Here is a 23,211-nt window from a genome sequence, read left to right as displayed (position 1 = left end):
CCACTAACAGGTGCCATGATGAGGAGATACTCAGTCTTATTCATGTCACTGGTCAGTGATCATAATGTTATGGCTGATCGGTGTATGTCACTTCTGTTTACACATATGATGTTGTTTGATTTGTGACTGTAAAGCTCTCACAGAGTCTCTGGAAATCTCTCCTCACAGAGTCTCTCTGGTTTGACCGCTGGTTCCTGTCTGTATAGCGAGTTCTCTCAGTGTCCTCTGGATTCTGCATGGTTTCCTCCCTGAAAGCTGCCAGCCAGTCTGGTGGTCACTCTAAATGACCCCTAGGTGTGAATGAGAGAAATAGCTTGGTGTTATATCAAGGGTGTATTCCCACCTCACTCTGTGGTAAACTCCATATCCGCTGGGACTCTGACCATAACAAAGCTCTTATAAAGGTTTGGTGAATGAATTTATCAAAATGACCTTATCTAATGTTAATAAGTTGATAAGTTTATAAGTTTATAATAATATTTTTTCACTGGGGGTAAAATATAAAGCAAAAATCCTACAAAGTGTGTATATTAAAAGTGTTTTTGGATCAAATTGAGTCACTTCAGTGTTTAAAGATCTTCCAAATGTTATATATAACACAGTACATAGAAAGCCTGAATATATTTTGCATATTTATTATTTAAATCCCCCTTTTTTGTTTAATTAATGACTGAAAAGCTTCTACTTCTGACATCACAACATCAGCAAACAGCTCCCAAAAAGTCCTTAATCCTTTACTGATTAAACCTTAACTAGCACTAACTAACTCTTACCGAGCCTGGTTTATAAACAGAGCTCAGACTCCAGGAATATCACCTTTGTTCCATGTGATAGAGAAATCTGATCAACATGGCACACAGTGCTGCTGGAGGAGGATATGCAGCGCCCCCTGCTGCTGTGTTTGGGTTCATGCCAAGGTTTCTGCTCGTGAGCTTCGTGATCTCAGTGACGTTTGTGCTGAGATGAGGTCTGTAGAGCTGCTTGGAGATGTTGAGTTATAAATATGATGTTGTCTTCTAATCCACTCGAGAAGGCACGCATTAAAATTGTGCTTTGATTGTCATGTGTGTGTGTGTTTGTGTGTGTTTGTGTGTGTGTGTGTGTGTGTGTATGTTGAGTCTTGACCCACATCAATGACGCTAACACAAATCTGTTCCACATGGTCACATGCTGTCTGTCTCTTATCTTCATCACACAATCCCACAATTTAACACATTTTCCTAATTTTCTGTTTTCCCACCACCCCAACTTTTTAATTCATGTCTTCATTGCTTGAGGTAAACACTGCGTTCTCTCTCTCTCTCTCTCTCTCTATCGTTGTAACTCACTCTTTCTTGCCATCTGCTGCAAAGCGTCTGTGTTCTGCTGTAAAACCCGAGCCTCACCTCCCCCTTCAGCCACAGCTCAGTGTGTTAAAGCTAATTAGCTTATTTCTCTGTGCTGCATCAAACTAGCAGCTCAGTGTAGATGTGTAATGGTAAGATGATGACGATGAAGACCCTGACCCTGGAGAACCTCCTGTCCAGCACATGTTTACTGCTTTCTCAGCTCTAACACACCTGATTTAACTCGTCAGTTAAAGAGTGTGTGTTAGAGTGGGAAGATTTCTACACTCTGCAGGACCAGGGCTGGGAAGCTGCGGCTTAGCCGAGGTATGCGTGGTGAAAAATGAAGCTTCTGGACTGTTGGATGTCACGCTGAAAGCTTTTGATACTTTGGCTTGGAGAGTCAAGCACCGTTTAGTGAACTGGATACGTGTTTAGTAACATGTCAGACTTAGTAAGAGATTTATACAAAAAGCCTCCAAACCTTTTAACAGGGTTAAAAATGTCAAAAATCTCCTCACAAAATTTCAATTTATTTTTGAACACTGGAGATTGTCCCAAAGCAGCTTTACAGAAGTATAGAAACATAGAAAAAAAAAATTATAAAGTATAAAGTTAAGTTATTATTTATCTCTTTTTTATCCCTAATGAGAAGTCTGAGGAGACGGTGGTGAGAAAAACCTCTCTGAGATCTGAGGAAGAAACCTTCAGAGGAACCAGGCTCAGAAGGGAACCTCATCCTCATTTGACATGGACACTGGACAGTAAATAATGTAAATGTAAATAATGTCCTTTCTTCAACAGCAACCAAGAGCTCTTGAGGAACTAATAGGTCAGTGTAGTTTCTGAGGTCATTATAGACTCAACACTAATTCCTTCCTGCTGAAAGCTGACCGATCGTCTCCAAGCTCCCAGCAGTCCTCTGGGTCACAGGCTGTCCACTGAGATCTATCCACAGCATCAGTGAGCAGACTCCAGCAAGTGATGGGACTCCAACCAGTGGTAGAGCATCTGGATAGATCAGGCAGGTCCAGAAAGAAGAAACGGTCACACTGGGAACTCTTTGTTTTAATTGTTAACAAAGTAATGAACAAAAACCATATGATCATATTTATATTTACTTATTTTACTCCTTAACATCACGCTTCTCTGACACTTTAATATCTCCAGAACAGGCTGATTAAATAAAACATTATAGTGATGAAATCATTTTAAATTACACTGCCATCTAGTGGTCATTTCTGCAGGAATAGAGCAGCAACGTACTGAGTAAAATGATCAACACACAAACAAACAAACAAAAGTCCTAAAATACACAAAACTAGCAAGAAAAGTTCAAGGTTACACCTAAACACAAATATATGGGTCACATATACCTGCATGTGTACATTTCATATTATTATTTGTTGTATTTAGCTTTTAACAGAAAAATATAACCATGCAGATGCTTTAACAGAAAACGGTAAATAAAATCGTCAGGATGAAATCAGCGGGCGTGTCCAAGATGCCACGTGGTCCTCCGCGTCGGAACTTCATTTCCCATGAAGCACCGGTTAGGAAGTGGTCAGCGCTCGCACGTGCGTTTTGTTATTGTTGTTGAAGGTGAGTGTGGAGAGTGTGAGAGTTTATCTGCCGGCTCTTCAGGAGCAACACATCGAGAGGAAAACAAACTCCAAAGTCCAGAACTGCAAACACACCCAAATTATTCTGACCATCAACTGATTCAACATCAACAAGGTAGGAGTGAAGTCTTCTCACCTCGACTTTCTTTATTTGTTTGTTTATTTGACTTTATTCTTTACTTTGAATTCAGTTTGTTTTTAGTCATATTAAATTTTGTCATATTAAAAAATATACATTTTAAGGGTTACACACTTTGTATAAGCAGGTGTTCCTTATTTTTAGTTTGAATTTAGCTTTTTTAGACATATTGGACATATTTCTTAATTACAAATTTGAATACACAATTAAATAAAAAGTAATTCTAGACTTTTATTGTGTGACAGCATTGTTATTTTTTTTTATTTATAAAAGGCATTAAATAAACCCTCATATCATGTGCTTTGTGTATTTCCTTGTGTATTTAATGTGTGTGTGTGTGTGTGTGTGTGTTGATACACTCTCCATTAGCACTTTCCTAGAAGCAGCTTTATTAGCACATCATCTCATGTCATTTCTCAACACTCCGAAATCTAATAGCTGTTTGGAAAGCAGCTAAATATAGTGGAGTGTAAACACCATGTTCTTCATGTGACTGTGTGTGTGTGTGTGTGTGTGTGTGTGTGCATCTCTGTTTATTCTAAAAGAGAGATGACACATTGACTCAGTCCGTCTCTCATTAAATCGAAACCTGGATAAAACTGTGAAATTGTAACACAAAATTTTAGCTAAGCTAATCTGTTTGCTAAGCCTCTCTAAAGAGTGAATATTTCAAAACCACGCCTTTTTAATATCTATAATTTCTCTACATTGTGTTGTAGGGAAGCGTGATTATTGTTCTTCAGGCTTTCTGTATACAGGCTGCTGCCCCCTGCTGGTCTGATGAGTTACTTCCTTTACACAAACACATCTTTAGTGTTTTCAGGTGTTTTTCTTGTTCAGTAATTCTAATAATAAATCTGTAAGGATGTTAATCACGTGTCGTATTACTGGCTGTTGTACATAATATTATGGTGTCACATGGTGCAACGTTTCACAGCAGACGTGAGGTGATGGGGGATGAAAGTCAATCATCGTTGGTTATGCTAGTCTTTCAACGTCAACTTGGTGTCTTAAAAAGGTGATGAAAAAATGTTGGAGGTATTTTATAGAGGAATAAAATGCTTCATAACATGCTGTTACAGGAAAATAAATGTTTTATTCCTCTTATACCACAGCAATTTTCCAACCGTTACAAGGTAGTAGTTATTAAAAGAGCATCACATCATCTTTGTTTACACTTAATATCGTGGAACATCAGTGATAGAAGTTTGTTCCTGTTCTCACTAATGTTATAGCAGCTGCCATAAGACTATAATGCTATAATGTTATAGTAAACTGTCATAAGACAATAAAACACAGAAAACTTTCTATCCTTATGTAGAACAGCTGAAGCTCTTCAGATCAACGAAGAAGCTGGTTAGTGTTACAGATCCTCAGTTCTGATTGCGCTCATCACCTGACTTTAGAGTATCAAAGCTTCATCAGCCATTTATTTATTTATTCCAGGACAGAAGCCCCATCTTCTCGCTGACTCTGAAGCTGCCATGGAGAAGGAGGAATGTTGGAATGTGAAGTTCAGGAACGTGGCTCAGACATATTTCCCTCAAACCCGAGTGGAATGTCGCTATACACTGAGCTGTGAACACAACTGGAGCTGTCGTGACTGGATCGGACTCTTTAAGGTAAAATTAAAATCACATGATCAGCCTCAGCTGTATATCTGTTCAAAAACCAGTTCTTCTCACGTGTTCTGACTTCCAGACCCGACTGTAAAACTTGCTCTCTTGTCTCAGGCCGGCTGGACGTCAGTGAGAGATTATCACACATACGTTTGGGCTCTTGCTCCTGAAGATTACACACCGGGTAAAGAGGTCAACAGCAGCATCCTGTTCCACCGTACGTCAGCAAGCACACTGTTACACCTGACTGTTACACCTGACTGTTACACCTGACTGTTACACCCCACTGTCACACCCCACTGTCACACCCCACTGTTACACCTGACAGTTACACCTGACTGCCCCACATCACTGTCCCACCTCACTGTTGAACGTCACTGTTACACCACACTGTTACACCACATTGTTACACCACATTGTCCCACATCACTGTTATATCTGACTGTTACACCCCACTGTCCCACCTCACTGTTACACCCCAGTGTCCCACCTCACTGTTACACCTCACTGTTACACCCCACTGTCCCACCTCACTGTTACACCTCACTGTTACACCCCAGTGTCCCACCTCACTGTTACACCTCACTGTTACACCCCACTGTCCCACCTCACTGTTACACCCCACTGTCCCCCATCACTGTTACACCTCACTGTTACACCCCACTGTCCCACCTCACTGTTACACCCCACTGTCCCCCATCACTGTTACACCTCACTGTTACACCCCACTGTCCCACCTCACTGTTACACCCCACTGTCCCCCATCACTGTTATACCTCACTGTTACACCCCACTGTCCCACCTCACTGTTACACCCCACTGTCCCCCATCACTGTTATACCTCACTGTTACACCCCACTGTCCCCCATCACTGTTACACCTCACTGTTACACCCCACTGTCCCACCTCATTGTTACACTCCACTGTTGCACCTCACTGTCCCACATCGCTGTTACACCTCACTGTTACACCCCAGTGTCCCACCTCACTGTTACACCCCAGTGTCCCACCTCACTGTTACACCCCAGTGTCCCACCTCACTGTTACACCCCAGTGTTCCACCTCACTGTTACACCTCACTGTCCCACCTCACTGTTACACCTCACTGTTACACCCCAGTGTCCCACCTCACTGTTACACCTCACTGTCCCACCTCACTGTTACACCTCACTGCTACACCTCACTGTTACACCCCAGTGTCCCACCTCACTGTTACACCTCACTGTCCCACCTCACTGTTACACCCTAGTGTCCCACCTCACTATTACACCTCACTGTTACACCCCACTGTTACAGCTTACTGTTACACCTCACTGTCACACCCCACTGTCCCACCTCACTGTTACACCTCACTGTTACACCCCACTGTCACACCCCACTGTTACACCCCACTGTTACATCTCACTGTCACACCTCACTGTTACACGCCACTGTTACATGCCACTGTTACACGCCACTGTTACACCTCACTGTTACACCCCACTGTCCCACATCACTGTTACACCCCACTGTCCCACATCACTGTTACACCTCACTGTTACACCCCACTGTCCCACATCACTGTTACACCCCACTGTCCCACATCACTGTTACACCCCACTGTCCCACATCACTGTTACACCCCACTGTCCCACATCACTGTTACACCCCACTGTCCCACATCACTGTTACACCCCACTGTCCCACATCACTGTTACACCCCACTGTTACACCTCACTGTCACACCCCACTGTTACACGTCACTGTTACACCTCACTGTCCCACATCACTGTTACACCTCACTGTCCCACATCACTGTTACACCCCACTGTCCCACATCACTGTTACACCCCACTGTTACACGTCACTATTACACGCCACTGTTACACCCCACTGTTACACCCCACTGTTACACGCCACTGTTACACCTCACTGTTACACCCCACTGTCCCACATCACTGTTACACCCCACTGTTACACCCCACTGTTACACCACACTGTTACACGTCACTGTTACACGCCACTGTTACACATCACTGTCCCACATCACTGTTACACCCCACTGTCCCACATCACTGTTACACCTCACTGTTACACCCCACTGTCCCACATCACTGTTACACCCCACTGTTACACCCCACTGTTACACCTCACTGTCCCACATCACTGTTACACCCCCTTGTTACACCTCACTGTCCCACATCACTGTTACACCCCACTGTCCCACATCACTGTTACACCCCACTGTTACACCCCACTGTCCCACATCACTGTTACACCCCACTGTTACACCCCATTGTTACACCCCACTGTCCCACATCACTGTTACACCCCACTGTCCCACATCACTGTTACACGCCACTGATACACATCACTGTTACACCACACTGTTACACGTCACTGTTACACGCCACTGTTACACATCACTGTTACACCCCACTGTTACACGCCACTGTTACACCCCACTGTTACACCTCACTGTTACACCCCACTGTTACACCCCACTGTTACACCTCACTGTCCCACATCACTGTTACACCCCACTGTCCCACATCACTGTTACACGCCACTGTTACACGTCACTGTTACACGCCACTGTTACACGTCACTGTTACACATCACTGTTACACCACACTGTTACACGTCACTGTTACACGCCACTGTTACACCTCACTGTTACACCCCACTGTTACACCCCACTGTTACACCTCACTGTCCCACATCACTGTTACACCCCACTGTCCCACATCACTGTTACACCCCACTGTTACACCCCACTGTTACACCTCACTGTCCCACATCACTGTTACACCCCACTGTCCCACATCACTGTTACACCCCACTGTCCCACATCACTGTTACACCCCACTGTTACACCTCACTGTTACACCCCCTTGTTACACCTCACTGTCCCACATCACTGTTACACCCCACTGTCCCACATCACTGTTACACCTCACTGTTACACCCCACTGTTACACCCCACTGTTACACCTCACTGTCCCACATCACTGTTACACCCCACTGTCCCACATCACTGTTACACCTCACTGTTACACCCCACTGTTACATCCCACTGTTACACCTCACTGTCCCACATCACTGTTACACCCCACTGTCCCACATCACTGTTACATGCCACTGTTACACATCACTGTTACACCACACTGTTACACGCCACTGTTACACCTCACTGTTACACCCCACTGTTACACGTCACTGTTACACGCCACTGTTACACATCACTGTTACACCACACTGTTACACGTCACTGTTACACGCCACTGTTACACGTCACTGTTACACATCACTGTTACACGCCACTGTTACACATCACTGTTACACCACACTGTTACACATCACTGTTACACGCCACTGTTACACGTCACTGTTACACGCCACTGTTACACCCCACTGTTACACGTCACTGTTACACCCCACTGTTACACCCCACTGTTACACCTCACTGTCCCACATCACTGTTACACCCCACTGTCCCACATCACTGTTACACGCCACTGTTACACGTCACTGTTACACGCCACTGTTACACGTCACTGTTACACATCACTGTTACACCATACTGTTACACGTCACTGTTACACGCCACTGTTACACCTCACTGTTACACCCCACTGTTACACCCCACTGTTACACCTCACTGTTACACCCCACTGTTACACCTCACTGTTACACCCCACTGTTACACCCCACTGTCCCACATCTCTGTTACACCCCACTGTCCCACATCACTGTTACACCCCACTGTCCCACATCACTGTTACACCCCACTGTCCCACATCACTGTTACACCCCACTGTTACACCTCACTGTTACACCCCCTTGTTACACCTCACTGTCCCACATCACTGTTACACCCCACTGTCCCACATCACTGTTACACCCCACTGTTACACCCCACTGTTACACCTCACTGTCCCACATCACTGTTACACCCCACTGTCCCACATCACTGTTACACGCCACTGTTACACATCACTGTTACACCACACTGTTACACATCACTGTTACACGCCACTGTTACACCCCACTGTCCCACATCACTGTTACACGCCACTGTTACACCACACTGTTACACGCCACTGTCCCACATCACTGTTACACCCCACTGTCCCACATCACTGTTACACCCCACTGTTACACCACACTGTTACACCCCACTGTCCCACATCACTGTTACACCCCACTGTCCCACATCACTGTTACACCCCACTGTTACACCTCACTGTTACACCCCCTTGTTACACCTCACTGTCCCACATCACTGTTACACCCCACTGTCCCACATCACTGTTACACCCCACTGTTACACCCCACTGTTACACCTCACTGTCCCACATCACTGTTACACCCCACTGTCCCACATCACTGTTACACGCCACTGTTACACATCACTGTTACACCACACTGTTACACATCACTGTTACACGCCACTGTTACACGTCACTGTTACACCACACTGTTACACGCCACTGTTACACCACACTGTTACACGCCACTGTTACACCCCACTGTTACACCTCACTGTTACACCCCACTGTTACATCCCACTGTTACACCTCACTGTCCCACATCACTGTTACACCCCACTGTCCCACATCACTGTTACATGCCACTGTTACACATCACTGTTACACCACACTGTTACACGCCACTGTTACACCTCACTGTTACACCCCACTGTTACACGTCACTGTTACACGCCACTGTTACACATCACTGTTACACCACACTGTTACACGTCACTGTTACACGCCACTGTTACACGTCACTGTTACACATCACTGTTACACGCCACTGTTACACATCACTGTTACACCACACTGTTACACGTCACTGTTACACGCCACTGTTACACGTCACTGTTACACACCACTGTTACACCCCACTGTTACACCTCACTGTTACACCCCACTGTTACACCCCACTGTTACACCTCACTGTCCCACATCACTGTTACACCCCACTGTCCCACATCACTGTTACACGCCACTGTTACACGTCACTGTTACACGCCACTGTTACACGTCACTGTTACACATCACTGTTACACCACACTGTTACACGTCACTGTTACACGCCACTGTTACACCTCACTGTTACACCCCACTGTTACACCTCACTGTCCCACATCACTGTTACACCCCACTGTCCCACATCACTGTTACACCCCACTGTTACACCCCACTGTTACACCTCACTGTCCCACATCACTGTTACACCCCACTGTCCCACATCACTGTTACACCCCACTGTCCCACATCACTGTTACACCCCACTGTTACACCTCACTGTTACACCCCCTTGTTACACCCCACTGTCCCACATCACTGTTACACCTCACTGTTACACCCCACTGTTACACCCCACTGTTACACCTCACTGTCCCACATCACTGTTACACCCCACTGTCCCACATCACTGTTACACACCACTGTTACACATCACTGTTACACCACACTGTTACACATCACTGTTACACGCCACTGTTACACGTCACTGTTACACCACACTGTTACACGCCACTGTTACACCACACTGTTACACGCCACTGTTACACCCCACTGTTACACCTCACTGTTACACCCCACTGTTACATCCCACTGTTACACCTCACTGTCCCACATCACTGTTACACCCCACTGTCCCACATCACTGTTACATGCCACTGTTACACATCACTGTTACACCACACTGTTACACGCCACTGTTACACCTCACTGTTACACCCCACTGTTACACGTCACTGTTACACGCCACTGTTACACATCACTGTTACACCACACTGTTACACGTCACTGTTACACGCCACTGTTACACGTCACTGTTACACGCCACTGTTACACATCACTGTTACACCACACTGTTACACGTCACTGTTACACGCCACTGTTACACGTCACTGTTACACGCCACTGTTACACCTCACTGTTACACCCCACTGTTACACCCCACTGTTACACCTCACTGTTACACCTCACTGTCCCACATCACTGTTACACCCCACTGTCCCACATCACTGTTACACCCCACTGTTACACCTCACTGTCCCACATCACTGTTACACCTCACTGTCACACGCCACTGTTACACATCACTGTTACACCCCACTGTTATACCTCACTGTTACACCACACTGTTACACCTCACTGTCCCACATCACTGTTACACCACACTGTTACACGCCACTGTTACACATCACTGTTACACGTCACTGTTACACGCCACTGTTACACATCACTGTTACACATCACTGTTACACCCCACTGTCCCACATCACTGTTACACCACACTGTTACACGTCACTGTTACACGCCACTGTTACACGTCACTGTTACACATCACTGTTACACCCCACTGTCCCACATCACTGTTACACGTCACTGTTACACGCCACTGTTACACATCACTGTCCCACATCACTGTTACACCCCACTGTCCCACATCACTGTTACACCCCACTGTCCCACATCACTGTTACACCACACTGTTACACGTCACTGTTACACGCCACTGTTACACATCACTGTCCCACATCACTGTTACACCCCACTGTCCCACATCACTGTTACACCCCACTGTTACACCCCCTTGTTACACCTCACTGTCCCACATCACTGTTACACCCCACTGTCCCACATCACTGTTACACCCCACTGTCCCACATCACTGTTACACCCCACTGTTACACCTCACTGTTACACCCCACTGTTACACCCCACTGTTACACCCCACTGTTACACCCCCTTGTTACACCTCACTGTCCCACATCACTGTTACACCCCACTGTCCCACATCACTGTTACACCCCACTGTTACACCCCACTGTTACACCTCACTGTCCCACATCACTGTTACACCCCACTGTCCCACATCACTGTTACACGCCACTGTTACACATCACTGTTACACCACACTGTTACACATCACTGTTACACGCCACTGTTACACGTCACTGTTACACCACACTGTTACACGCCACTGTTACACCACACTGTTACACGCCACTGTTACACCCCACTGTTACACCTCACTGTTACACCCCACTGTTACATCCCACTGTTACACCTCACTGTCCCACATCACTGTTACACCCCACTGTCCCACATCACTGTTACATGCCACTGTTACACATCACTGTTACACCACACTGTTACACGCCACTGTTACACCTCACTGTTACACCCCACTGTTACACGTCACTGTTACACGCCACTGTTACACTTCACTGTTACACCACACTGTTACACGTCACTGTTACACCCCACTGTTACACGTCACTGTTACACATCACTGTTACACGCCACTGTTACACATCACTGTTACACCACACTGTTACACGTCACTGTTACACGCCACTGTTACACGTCACTGTTACACGCCACTGTTACACCCCACTGTTACACCTCACTGTTACACCCCACTGTTACACCCCACTGTTACACCTCACTGTCCCACATCACTGTTACACCCCACTGTCCCACATCACTGTTACACGCCACTGTTACACGTCACTGTTACACGCCACTGTTACACGTCACTGTTACACATCACTGTTACACCACACTGTTACACGTCACTGTTACACGCCACTGTTACACCTCACTGTTACACCCCACTGTTACACCCCACTGTTACACCTCACTGTCCCACATCACTGTTACACCCCACTGTCCCACATCACTGTTACACCCCACTGTTACACCCCACTGTTACACCTCACTGTCCCACATCACTGTTACACCCCACTGTCCCACATCACTGTTACACCCCACTGTCCCACATCACTGTTACACCCCACTGTTACACCTCACTGTTACACCCCCTTGTTACACCCCACTGTCCCACATCACTGTTACACCTCACTGTTACACCCCACTGTTACACCCCACTGTTACACCTCATTGTCCCACATCACTGTTACACCCCACTGTCCCACATCACTGTTACACACCACTGTTACACATCACTGTTACACCACACTGTTACACATCACTGTTACATGCCACTGTTACACGTCACTGTTACACCACACTGTTACACGCCACTGTTACACCACACTGTTACACGCCACTGTTACACCCCACTGTTACATCCCACTGTTACACCTCACTGTCCCACATCACTGTTACACCCCACTGTCCCACATCACTGTTACATGCCACTGTTACACATCACTGTTACACCACACTGTTACACGCCACTGTTACACCTCACTGTTACACCCCACTGTTACACGTCACTGTTACACGCCACTGTTACACATCACTGTTACACCACACTGTTACACGTCACTGTTACACGCCACTGTTACACGTCACTGTTACACATCACTGTTACACGCCACTGTTACACATCACTGTTACACCACACTGTTACACGTCACTGTTACACGCCACTGTTACACGTCACTGTTACACGCCACTGTTACACCTCACTGTTACACCCCACTGTTACACCCCACTGTTACACCTCACTGTTACACCTCACTGTCCCACATCACTGTTACACCCCACTGTCCCACATCACTGTTACACCCCACTGTTACACCTCACTGTCCCACATCACTGTTACACCTCACTGTCACACGCCACTGTTACACATCACTGTTACACCCCACTGTTATACCTCACTGTTACACCACACTGTTACACCTCACTGTCCCACATCACTGTTACACCACACTGTTACACGCCACTGTTACACATCACTGTTACACCACACTGTTACACGTCACTGTTACACGCCACTGTTACACATCACTGTTACACATCACTGTTACACCCCACTGTCCCACATCACTGTTACACCACACTGTTACACGTCACTGTTACACACCACTGTTACACGTCACTGTTACACATCACTGTTACACCCCACTGTCCCACATCACTGTTACACGTCACTGTTACACGCCACTGTTACACATCACTGTCCCACATCACTGTTACACCCCACTGTCCCACATCACTGTTACACCCCACTGTCCCACATCACTGTTACACCCCACTGTCCCACATCACTGTTACACGCCACTGTTACACATCACTGTCCCACATCACTGTTACACCCCACTGTCCCACATCACTGTTACACCCCACTGTTACACCCCCTTGTTACACCTCACTGTCCCACATCACTGTTACACCCCACTGTCCCACATCACTGTTACACCTCACTGTTACACCACACTGTTACACCTCACTGTCCCACATCACTGTTACACCCCACTTTTACACCTCACTGTCCCACATCACTGTTACACGCCACTGTTACACATCACTGTTACACGCCACTGTTACACATCACTGTCCCACATCACTGTTACACCCCACTGTCCCACATCACTGTTACACCACACTGTTACACCCCACTGTTACACCCCACTGTCCCACATCACTGTTACACCTCACTGTTACACCCCACTGTTACACGTCACTGTTACACGCCACTGTTACACATCACTGTTACACCACACTGTTACACCCCACTGTTACACCTCACTGTCCCACATCACTGTTACACCCCACTGTCCCACATCACTGTTACACGCCACTGTTACACATCACTGTTACACCACACTGTTACACGTCACTGTTACACGCCACTGTTACACATCACTGTTACACCCCACTGTCCCACATCACTGTTACACCCCACTGTCCCACATCACTGTTACACGCCACTGTTACACATCACTGTTACACCACACTGTTACACGTCACTGTTACACGCCACTGTTACACATCACTGTTACACCACACTGTTACACGTCACTGTTACACGCCACTGTTACACGTCACTGTTACACATCACTGTTACACCACACTGTTACACGTCACTGTTACACGCCACTGTTACACGTCACTGTTACACATCACTGTTACACATCACTGTTACACCACACTGTTACACGTCACTGTTACACGCCACTGTTACACGCCACTGTTACACGTCACTGTTACACATCACTGTTACATGTCAAACAAATTAACTCACCATAAAAAACATTTAAATTTAAACATTCTAGGGATTATAATGAAATGAATGTATGTGTGAGTATGTGTGTTTTTTTTATTTGAATATGAATTTTATCAACAAATGACGAATAATTAAAAGGCTTCTGTCACTTTCAGCATCTTACCTGCCGAACCCCAGCGCTACAGCGTACCAGTTTGTGTATGTGGATGAGTTAGGCGAGATCTGTGCAGTGAGTCCTCAGTTCACTTTCAGCGCTCCAAAACCTCTGGATGAACTGGTGACTCTGGAGGAGGAGAGAAACGGAGAGGAAGAAAACGAAGGAGAAGACTTACTGCTCGTAGTGCCGAGAGCTCAGATACTGCAGGTCAGATACACAAATAGAGAGAACAAATTTACAGAATGTTCAAATGATATTTTTATTAATCTTATTTATTGATTATTATGTAAATCATGTAGGACATATTTTTATATTTAACCTCCAAATATTCCATCTGGAAAGCTTGCTAATACTGAAAAAAAACACTAGCACATACATTAACATTTCAGTTTAAGACTAAACGAATACCTCACCATTTTACCTCACCATTTTCTTAAAACAGAGTCATCTGGAAACCTGCCAGGGGGAACTGCTGCTGCTACAGAAGCAGCTCAGAGCCTCCAGCGTGGACCTGGAGAAACATCGAGAGAGAAGCGAGAATGAGAGGCAGGAGTTCGAAGCAGAAAGAGTGGAGATGAGGAAGGAGATCAGCGACCTGAGAGAGAGGCTGAGGAGCAGCCTGGAGATGATCAACAGAATGGAGGAGAAAGAGAAGGTGTTGATTAGTTTTCTCTAACTGTCTCTGACAGCAGTGCAGAGTTATATTAATGCACTCACTTTAATACCTTATGGTTTTTATAGTAACAGCTCATTCCCTGGGATTTTTTGATCCATGAGGAAATGTATATGTACCATGTATGGAAGGAGTCTCCAGTGTCAGTGCTTTGTTGTTTTATTAAGTTCAAGAGTGAATAAAGAGAGGCCTGTGAGGGAACGTCTGTTTATAGCTGCTATAACACATCTCATGGATGCTCCTTAATGTTAATATAACTGTAAACAATCTGTGATGGTCAGTATACACCTGTGGTGTAAGAGGAGAAAAAGACTCGACTCTGTGCTGGTAGAGTAAAATACTGACCATCAGTGTGGTCACAGTAACTCTGCCTCATCACTGGACTTGACTGCTGATATTTTTGTTCTCAGGATGTGTTAAAGTCTCATGACAGCATTTCAGTGGAGATGAGCAGCTTGTTAACAGAAAGAGCTGAAAATCATCAACAGATCAAAGACCTGGAGGAGGACGTGAGCAGCTTGGTGCAGCAGAAACAAGACACTGAGGCTGAATTAGAGAGGTGAGATAAATCCACACCAAGCCTTGAACACTGCACTCACACGGAGGGTTCTTCAGAAGGTTATGTGTAGAGTGAAGGCTTCTACACCTCTTAAAAATGGTTACAGTCTGAAATGATTTCTCACAGATCAACTCTACATGAACAACTCTTAAAAATGATCCTGAAATTAAAATCAGACTTCTGGAGATTTTTGTACTGACTTTTCCCTTTAATTTTGCAGTTATACATACCTTTTAGTTTATTACTTCAGGGAAAACAATATTTTTGACGATTCATGCTGTACCAATGAACTGCTCTATAGAACATGTATGCTCCGCCCATGGGGGCGTGTCTTGCTCTACGGTAGATCATTAGCAGTTCTAACCTGGGGCTGTTCAAAGCTGGAATGTTGTGACATCCGTCTGATGGAGAGTTTCACTTTTATACACCGTCTCCAGCACTAAGAGTCAGTGATATCGTTGATCAGAGGATCAGAGTTCAAGCCCCAGCACCACCAAACTCCACTGTTGGGCAATTGAGCAAAGCCCCCAACGCACCCTGCTCCAGGGGCACTGTATCATAGCTGCCCCTGTGCTCTTACCCCATCTTCTACAGCTGGGATATGTGAAGAAAAGATTTCCACTGTGCTGTAATGTACATGTGGCAATAATAAAGGCTTCGTGCCCCCCCACTCCATTGGTGTGTAGGATACTGTCCTGCTTAAAGGACATAAAAAAATCCCTTAGATATGAAGCTCAAGTGACAACAGACAACAACTACATTCATTATCACAAACGCAAACGATGCATTTCCTCTGGGCAGGTAGAAACAAAAATAAAAAAATAATAAAACTAACTGGAGTGAAATTAAAGAATAATGCACATCCCTCTCACTATGATATCTTAATTATTTAGCTAGCTCACTGAGCCTCTGTCACCGTCACCCTGAGCTCCTGTTTCCTGTTTCACTTTTTCATGGGTATTTCATAAATTCTACACTACTCTAAACACTCAATCATGTAACTTTGAGAACTCATGAAAGTTTCTAATGAGCAGAAGAAGCGCAGACTCCAGGGTAAAGTGAAGGTGTTCAGCTGAGCTGCAGTATTAAGAGAAACGTCTGTGTGCAGGATGAGAGAGAGAGTAAAAAAGCTGACCATGCAGAGGAAGGACGAGGAGGACGAGAGGAGGAACTTACAGGTGATTCGAGCCAGAACATCCTACCTGCTGCTTATGTCCTGTTTGTCTTTTCTTTGTGATTGAAATCTTCGTTCCTTCATGTCAGATGGAGAGTAAACATTGTCGTGAGGAGTTGCGGGTTCTTCAGGAGCGCCTGGAGACCAGCGAGTGCAGCGTGGAGGTGTTACGGAGAGACCTGAGTGAACTGGGAGCGCTGCAGAGCCAGAACCAGGCAGAGCTTCACCAGATCCGACTGCAGGCAGCTCAAACCACGCTGCAGCTCTCACAGGCCAACCTGAACCTCCGAGAGGGACAAGCGTCCTGGGCCAAAGAGCGAGAGAACCTCCGGAAGAACGCAGAGGTGAGAGCATCAGGCATGTCAACTACTTCCTGATTTATTTCCTGGGACCTGGGTCTGTTTTTATCACTAAAGAGATTCATGAAAAATATATACATATTCATATGCAAAGATTATTATTATTATTATTATTCCATCATGAATTATTTTATCATTATTTCAGTTTGTCTTTCATAGCATTATTTTACAGAAATTATTATTATAAATTAATATAATTTTTCTAGATTTTTTTGCCATATAATTGTATCAAATCTGGCAACTTGGGTGATTAGGACATTCATTTTTCTTTTCATTTATTTTTCTTTCCTTTTCTCTTTTCTTTTCTTTTCTTTTCTTTTCTTTTCTTTTCTTTTCTTTTCTCTTCTTTACTTTTTTTTCTTTTCTTTTTTCTTTTTTTTTCTTTCCTTTCCTCTTCTTTCCTTTTTTCTTTTCTTTCTTTTCCTTTCCTTTCCTTTTTTCTTTTGTTTCCTTTTCTTTTTTCTTTTCTATCTTTTCCTTTCCTTTTTTCTTTTCTTTTCTCTTCTTTACTTTTTTTTGTCTTCTCTCCTCTTTCAGCTGGATAAGGAACGAGTGCAGAAGCTGAGTCATGAGCTGCAGAAGAAGGAAGAATGGCTTGAGGAAGAACGAACAGAGCGAGAGAAACTGGAGCTGGAGCTTGGAAACGAGAAAGCCTGCAACCGAGTAAACAAATCTCTGTGTGTGTGTGTGTGTGTGTGTGTGTGTCTATAATTAAACATTCCTCACCATGCCGGAGTGTGTGTAACACACAGCTCGGTCGTGTTTCAGGTGCTGGAGAGCACATGATCATCATCACTGTTGTGTAACACAGACTTCAGAACCACTCCCTTCATCATCCAGCAGAATGAAACACTGAGAGGATGAAAGAAAGAAACAAACAAACAAACAAACAAAGAAGGAAGGAAAGAAAGAAAGAAAGAAAGAAAGAAAGAAAGAAAGAAAGAAAGAAAGAAAGAAAGAAAGAAAACGATGGAAGGAGAGAATATGAGAAAGGCAGAATTAGAAAAAGAGAGAATGTTGAGGGAGAACAGAAGGAACAAAGTCTGAAATAAATCTGAAATATAAATATGTGAAAGAAACGAGTGAGTGAGGAGTCCAACCATGAGCAACTACACCGTGTGTGTGTGTGTGTGTGTGTGTGTGTGTGATATTTCTGGGAAATTTCTTTAAAACTTGAAAAATAATTAAATAAATTTATTAATGAAAATAAACCCTGACGTTGTTGTGTTGTCGTGTTTTGTTGTTGTGTCTTGTTGTGTTTTTGATGCTGTTGTTGTTTTGTTGTTGTTGTGATATTGTTATTGTTGTTGTTGTGTTGTTGTTGTTTTGGCTCAGGAGCTGCGTGCGAGTGTGAGAGCCATGCAGAAGGAGCGTGAACAGCTGCAGCAGGAGAAACAGGCACAGTTTTTTCCTGATGTTATTCCTGATGTTTGGAGTTATTAACTCCAATTAACTCCATTATTCCTGATGTTTGGAGATATTTCAGTGAAAGTGTTCTTTCTGATGGGTTTTTTCCTGAGCAGGAGCTTCAGGATCATATCCGAGTTTTCCGTCTGCGTTTGGAGAGCGAGCGGGACATGGCCTGGACTACAGCAGCGTCCAGCAGCAGGACTGAGGGTCAGTCTTCACACTAAAGCTCCTCACTACTCACTACACACCACAACATCTGTCCGTTTGATTCTTTCCTGTAACTGATTGAATATTCATCACTTCCTCTACTACACGTCTCTTTTTCAACACTATAAAAAAATGAGCTTAAATAAAGTCTAAAATTATGAAAAACAATAAACTAAATATATTTTGAACCTTAATTTATGCAAATTTTTACTAAATTCAGCCTGAAAATCCATTTCTTCTCCTGTCAGATTTTATTCTTATTTTAAATATTTATATCTAGATAGAGGAAAAAAAGAGAATAAGAGCATTTAAAGCTGGGCAAATGTATTAAATGTCTAATGAAAGAGAGAAAGAAGGAAAGAAAGGATAGAAAGGAAGGGAAAGAAAGAATGGAGGAAATGAATATGTTCATTAACCTGAACACATATACACTGATCAGGCATAACATTATGACCACCTGCCTAATATTGTGTTGGTCCCCCTCCTTTTGCTGCTAAAACAGCCCTGACCCGTCGAGGCATGAACTCCACTAGATCCCTGAAGGTGTGCGGTGGGATCTGGCACCAAGATGTTAGCAGCAGATCCTTTAAGTCCTGTAAGTTGTGTGGTGGGGCCTCCATGGATGGGACTTGTTTGTCCAGCACATCCCACAGATGCTGGACTGGATTGAGATCCGGGGACTTTTGAGGCAGAGTCAACACCTCAAACTGGTTGTTGTGGTCATCAAACCATTCCTGGATCATTTCTGCTTTGTGGCACGGTGCATTATCCTGAAAGAGACCACAGCCATCAGGGAATACCGTTTCCATGAAAGGGTGTAGATGGTCTTGTACAATGCTTAGGTAGGTGGTACGTGTCAAAGGAACATCCACATGGATGCAGGACCCAAGGTTTCCCTGCAGAACATTGACCAAAGCAGGACGCTGCCTCCGCCGGCTCGTACCCAAGTAAAGAGATGCACACGCACCCGGCCATCCACGTAATGTAAAAGAGAACGTGATTCATCAGACCAGGCCACCTTCTTCTATTGCTCTGTGGTCCAGTTCTGATGCTCACAAGCCCATTGTTGGTGCTTTCAGTGGTACACAGGGGTGAGGTCGGGCACTCTGACCGGTCTGCAGCTATGTGGCCCCATACACAACAAACTGTGCTGCACTGTGTATTCTGACCCCTTTCTATCAGAACCAGCATTAACTTCTTCAGCAATCTGAGCAGCAGTAGCTCGTCTGTTGGATCGGATCACACGGGCCAGGCTTCTCTACCCACGTGCATCATGGAGCCTTGACCGCCCATAACCCTGTCTCCGGTTCACCACTGTTCCTGTCTTTTGATAGCTACTGACCACTGCAGACCGGGAACACCCCACAAGAGCTGCAGTTTTGGAGATGCTCTGATCCAGTGGTCTAGCCATCACAATTTGGCCCTTCATCAAACTCAAAGCTCAAATCCTTACACTTGTCCATTTTTCCTGCTTCTAACATCAACTTTGAGGACAAAATGTTCACCTGCTATCTAATATATCCCACCCACTAACAGGTGCCATGATGAGGAGATACTCAGTCTTATTCACTTCACCTGCCACTGCTCAGAGTGTTATATCTTATCTGTTTATATTTGACCCGAGTATTTATTTATTTATTTGTTTGTGTGTGTGTGTGTGTGTGTGTAGATTGCAGTAAACACTAACAGTGTGTGTTGTGTTTAGTGGTCAGTGGCAGCACATCAGCACCTCTGCAGAAATCCAATTGTAACAAAGTGGAAGAAGCTGAAATGATCAGTCTGCTGCAGAGTGAGAAGGCGGAGCCTGAGGAGGAGGAGGCAGGGTCTGATGAAGAGGGGGTGGGGTCTGAGGAGGAGGCGGAGCCTGAGGTGGACAAAACAAGAGAGCAGGAAACGCAGAGCAGAGACATGGTTGTCTACGCATAGTTATTTAAAGTTATTTATTTATTGGTTATGATTATTAAAGCTCGTCTTTTCAGTTTTAATGATCGATCAATTAATTAATCTTTTTTTAAGGATGTGGGAGAGAATATAAAGAGTGAAGCACAGACTCCATCTGAGATCAAAGCCAACATACTGAGGTAAAAAATATTGATTATTATTTTGAATTACAAGATTTTCTTTTCTATTCACACCTGACATCACACCTGGATGAGCCTGTGGTAAAGGTAGTAAAGGTAGTAAAGGTGGTAAAGGAGGTGATAAATGTGGTAAAGTTAGTAAAGGTGGTAAAAGTAGTAAAGGTGGTAAAGGTTTTAAAGGAGGTAGTAAAGGTGATGAATGTGATAAAGGTAGTAAAAGTGGTTAAGGTGATAAAGAAGGTAGTAAAGGTGGTAAAAGTTGTAAAGGTGGTGGTAAAGGTAGTAAAGGTGATGAAGGTGGTAAAGGTAGTAAAGGTGATGAAGGTGGTAAAGGTAGTTAAGGTGATGAAGGTGGTAAAGGTAGTAAAGGTGATGAAGGTGGTAAAGGTAGTAAAGGTGATGAAGGTGGTAAAGGTAGTTAAGGTGATGAAGGTGGTAAAGGTAGTAAGGGTGGTAAAGGTGATAAAGGTGGTGAAGCTAGTAAACATGGTAAAGGTGATAAAGGTGGTAAAGGTGATAAGTAAAGGTGGTAAAAGTAGTAAAGGTAAAGTTAGTAAAGGTGGTAAATGTAGTAAAGGGGGCTCCCGCACTGCAACTCATTCTACTCTACATGTTCATGTAAGGATGCCCAAGCTTGATTTTATACCACGTGAGCAGTGGGCGTGGCTAACACGCCTGAGCGCAGTCATCAGGAGGGACGCACATACTTTTGGCCATGTAGTGTAAATGTCTCAAATAAAACCCAAATTACATTCATGTTACAAAAAAAACCATAATTTATTGAAAAAGTTGATGTTGGCCACGCCCCCTTAAATGATGTCACATAAACATGTTGTTTCCTTCAAGCAGAAAATAAACACTCAAGATTTTCTGTGCTAGATTTTCTGTAATAACACACACACACACACACACACAATTAAGCACCAGCTCCACGTCTTTACTCGGGGTGTGTGTGTGTGTGTTTTCCCTGCAGTGAGTGTGCTGATGCCCCCTTGTGGTGAAATGTGGCAGTGACACTCAGAGAGGAAAACCTGATGTAGCTGATTTCATATCAGCAACAACACATCATGTGCTCCAGAGGAGTGTAACCTTTCAAAAACAGAACTGTGCAACCTTACTGTGTGTGTGTGTGTTTTATAGCTTGAATGTGTGTGTGGGTGTTATTTATTTTCTGAGTGCGTGTGTTATTTATTTTCTGAATGTGTGTGTGTGTTATTTATTTTAAGTGTGTGTGTGTTTATTTTTTGAATATATTTTTTCTGTATGTGTATTGTGTAGCTTGAATGTATTTGTGTGTGTATTTATTGTCTGAATTTGTGTGTGTGTATTTATTTTCTGAATTTGTGCGTGTGTGTGTGTGTATTTATTTTCTGAATTTTTGTGTGTATTTATTTACTGAATTTGTGTGTGTGTATTTATTTTCTGAATGTGTGTGTGTGTGTGTGTGTGAGAGAGAGAGAGCTTTTTTACTTGCTGAATAAAGTTTCTGAATGTATTCTGACATTATAAATCCAGTCACACCCAAAATGTCCTGCACATTGAGAAGTGTTCAGTAATCAGACCGCTGCAGCGCAGGATAATCTGCTAACAAGTTTGATTAGCATAGAGTCCCATTCTAATGAGTCAGGGTGGAACCACCAGACGATTTGAAATGAATCGAGGCAACAATCAGAAATCAATAATTCATTTGTGAAAATAACAATAACAGTAATAATAATAATAATAATAATAATAATAATAATAATAAATAACTGAAACGAACTGATTTGAATTTAAATTCATCATCACTCAGGAATCAACTCGGATTCAGGTTCAGATCTCAGTTGATCACATGACAAGCGATGTACACTGAATCGTATCAGATTAGCGGCTAATCACTGAATCGTATCAGATTAGCGGCTAATC

General features: G+C 44.2%; 1 protein-coding gene across 2 annotated transcripts; it reads left to right on the top strand.

Annotated features, from left to right (window-relative positions):
* The first annotated feature begins 2,906 nt into the window (after positions 1–2,906).
* On the top strand, positions 2,907–22,532 carry calcoco1b (calcium binding and coiled-coil domain 1b). Of its 2 annotated transcripts, XM_058373754.1 has the most exons (15): positions 2,907–3,062; positions 4,408–4,442; positions 4,533–4,708; positions 4,820–4,922; positions 14,842–15,050; positions 15,286–15,498; positions 15,927–16,075; positions 17,184–17,253; positions 17,339–17,593; positions 18,146–18,271; positions 18,944–19,006; positions 19,132–19,225; positions 20,931–21,136; positions 21,242–21,306; positions 22,280–22,532. In XM_058373754.1, exons 3-15 carry the CDS (start codon positions 4,571–4,573, stop codon positions 22,305–22,307), a joined length of 1,719 nt encoding a protein of 572 aa, XP_058229737.1. In that variant the 5' UTR covers positions 2,907–3,062; positions 4,408–4,442; positions 4,533–4,570; the 3' UTR covers positions 22,308–22,532. The 2 variants fall into 2 exon arrangements, with proteins under 2 accessions (XP_058229737.1, XP_058229736.1); XM_058373753.1 differs by lacking the exon at positions 4,408–4,442.
* Positions 22,533–23,211: the final 679 nt, after the last annotated feature.

This window comes from Hemibagrus wyckioides, linkage group LG21, assembly GCF_019097595.1.
Source record: "Hemibagrus wyckioides isolate EC202008001 linkage group LG21, SWU_Hwy_1.0, whole genome shotgun sequence".
NCBI lineage: Eukaryota > Metazoa > Chordata > Actinopteri > Siluriformes > Bagridae > Hemibagrus > Hemibagrus wyckioides.
The sequence above is the reverse complement of the archived record's forward strand: the minus strand, read 5'-3'. Positions and strand labels throughout refer to the sequence as shown.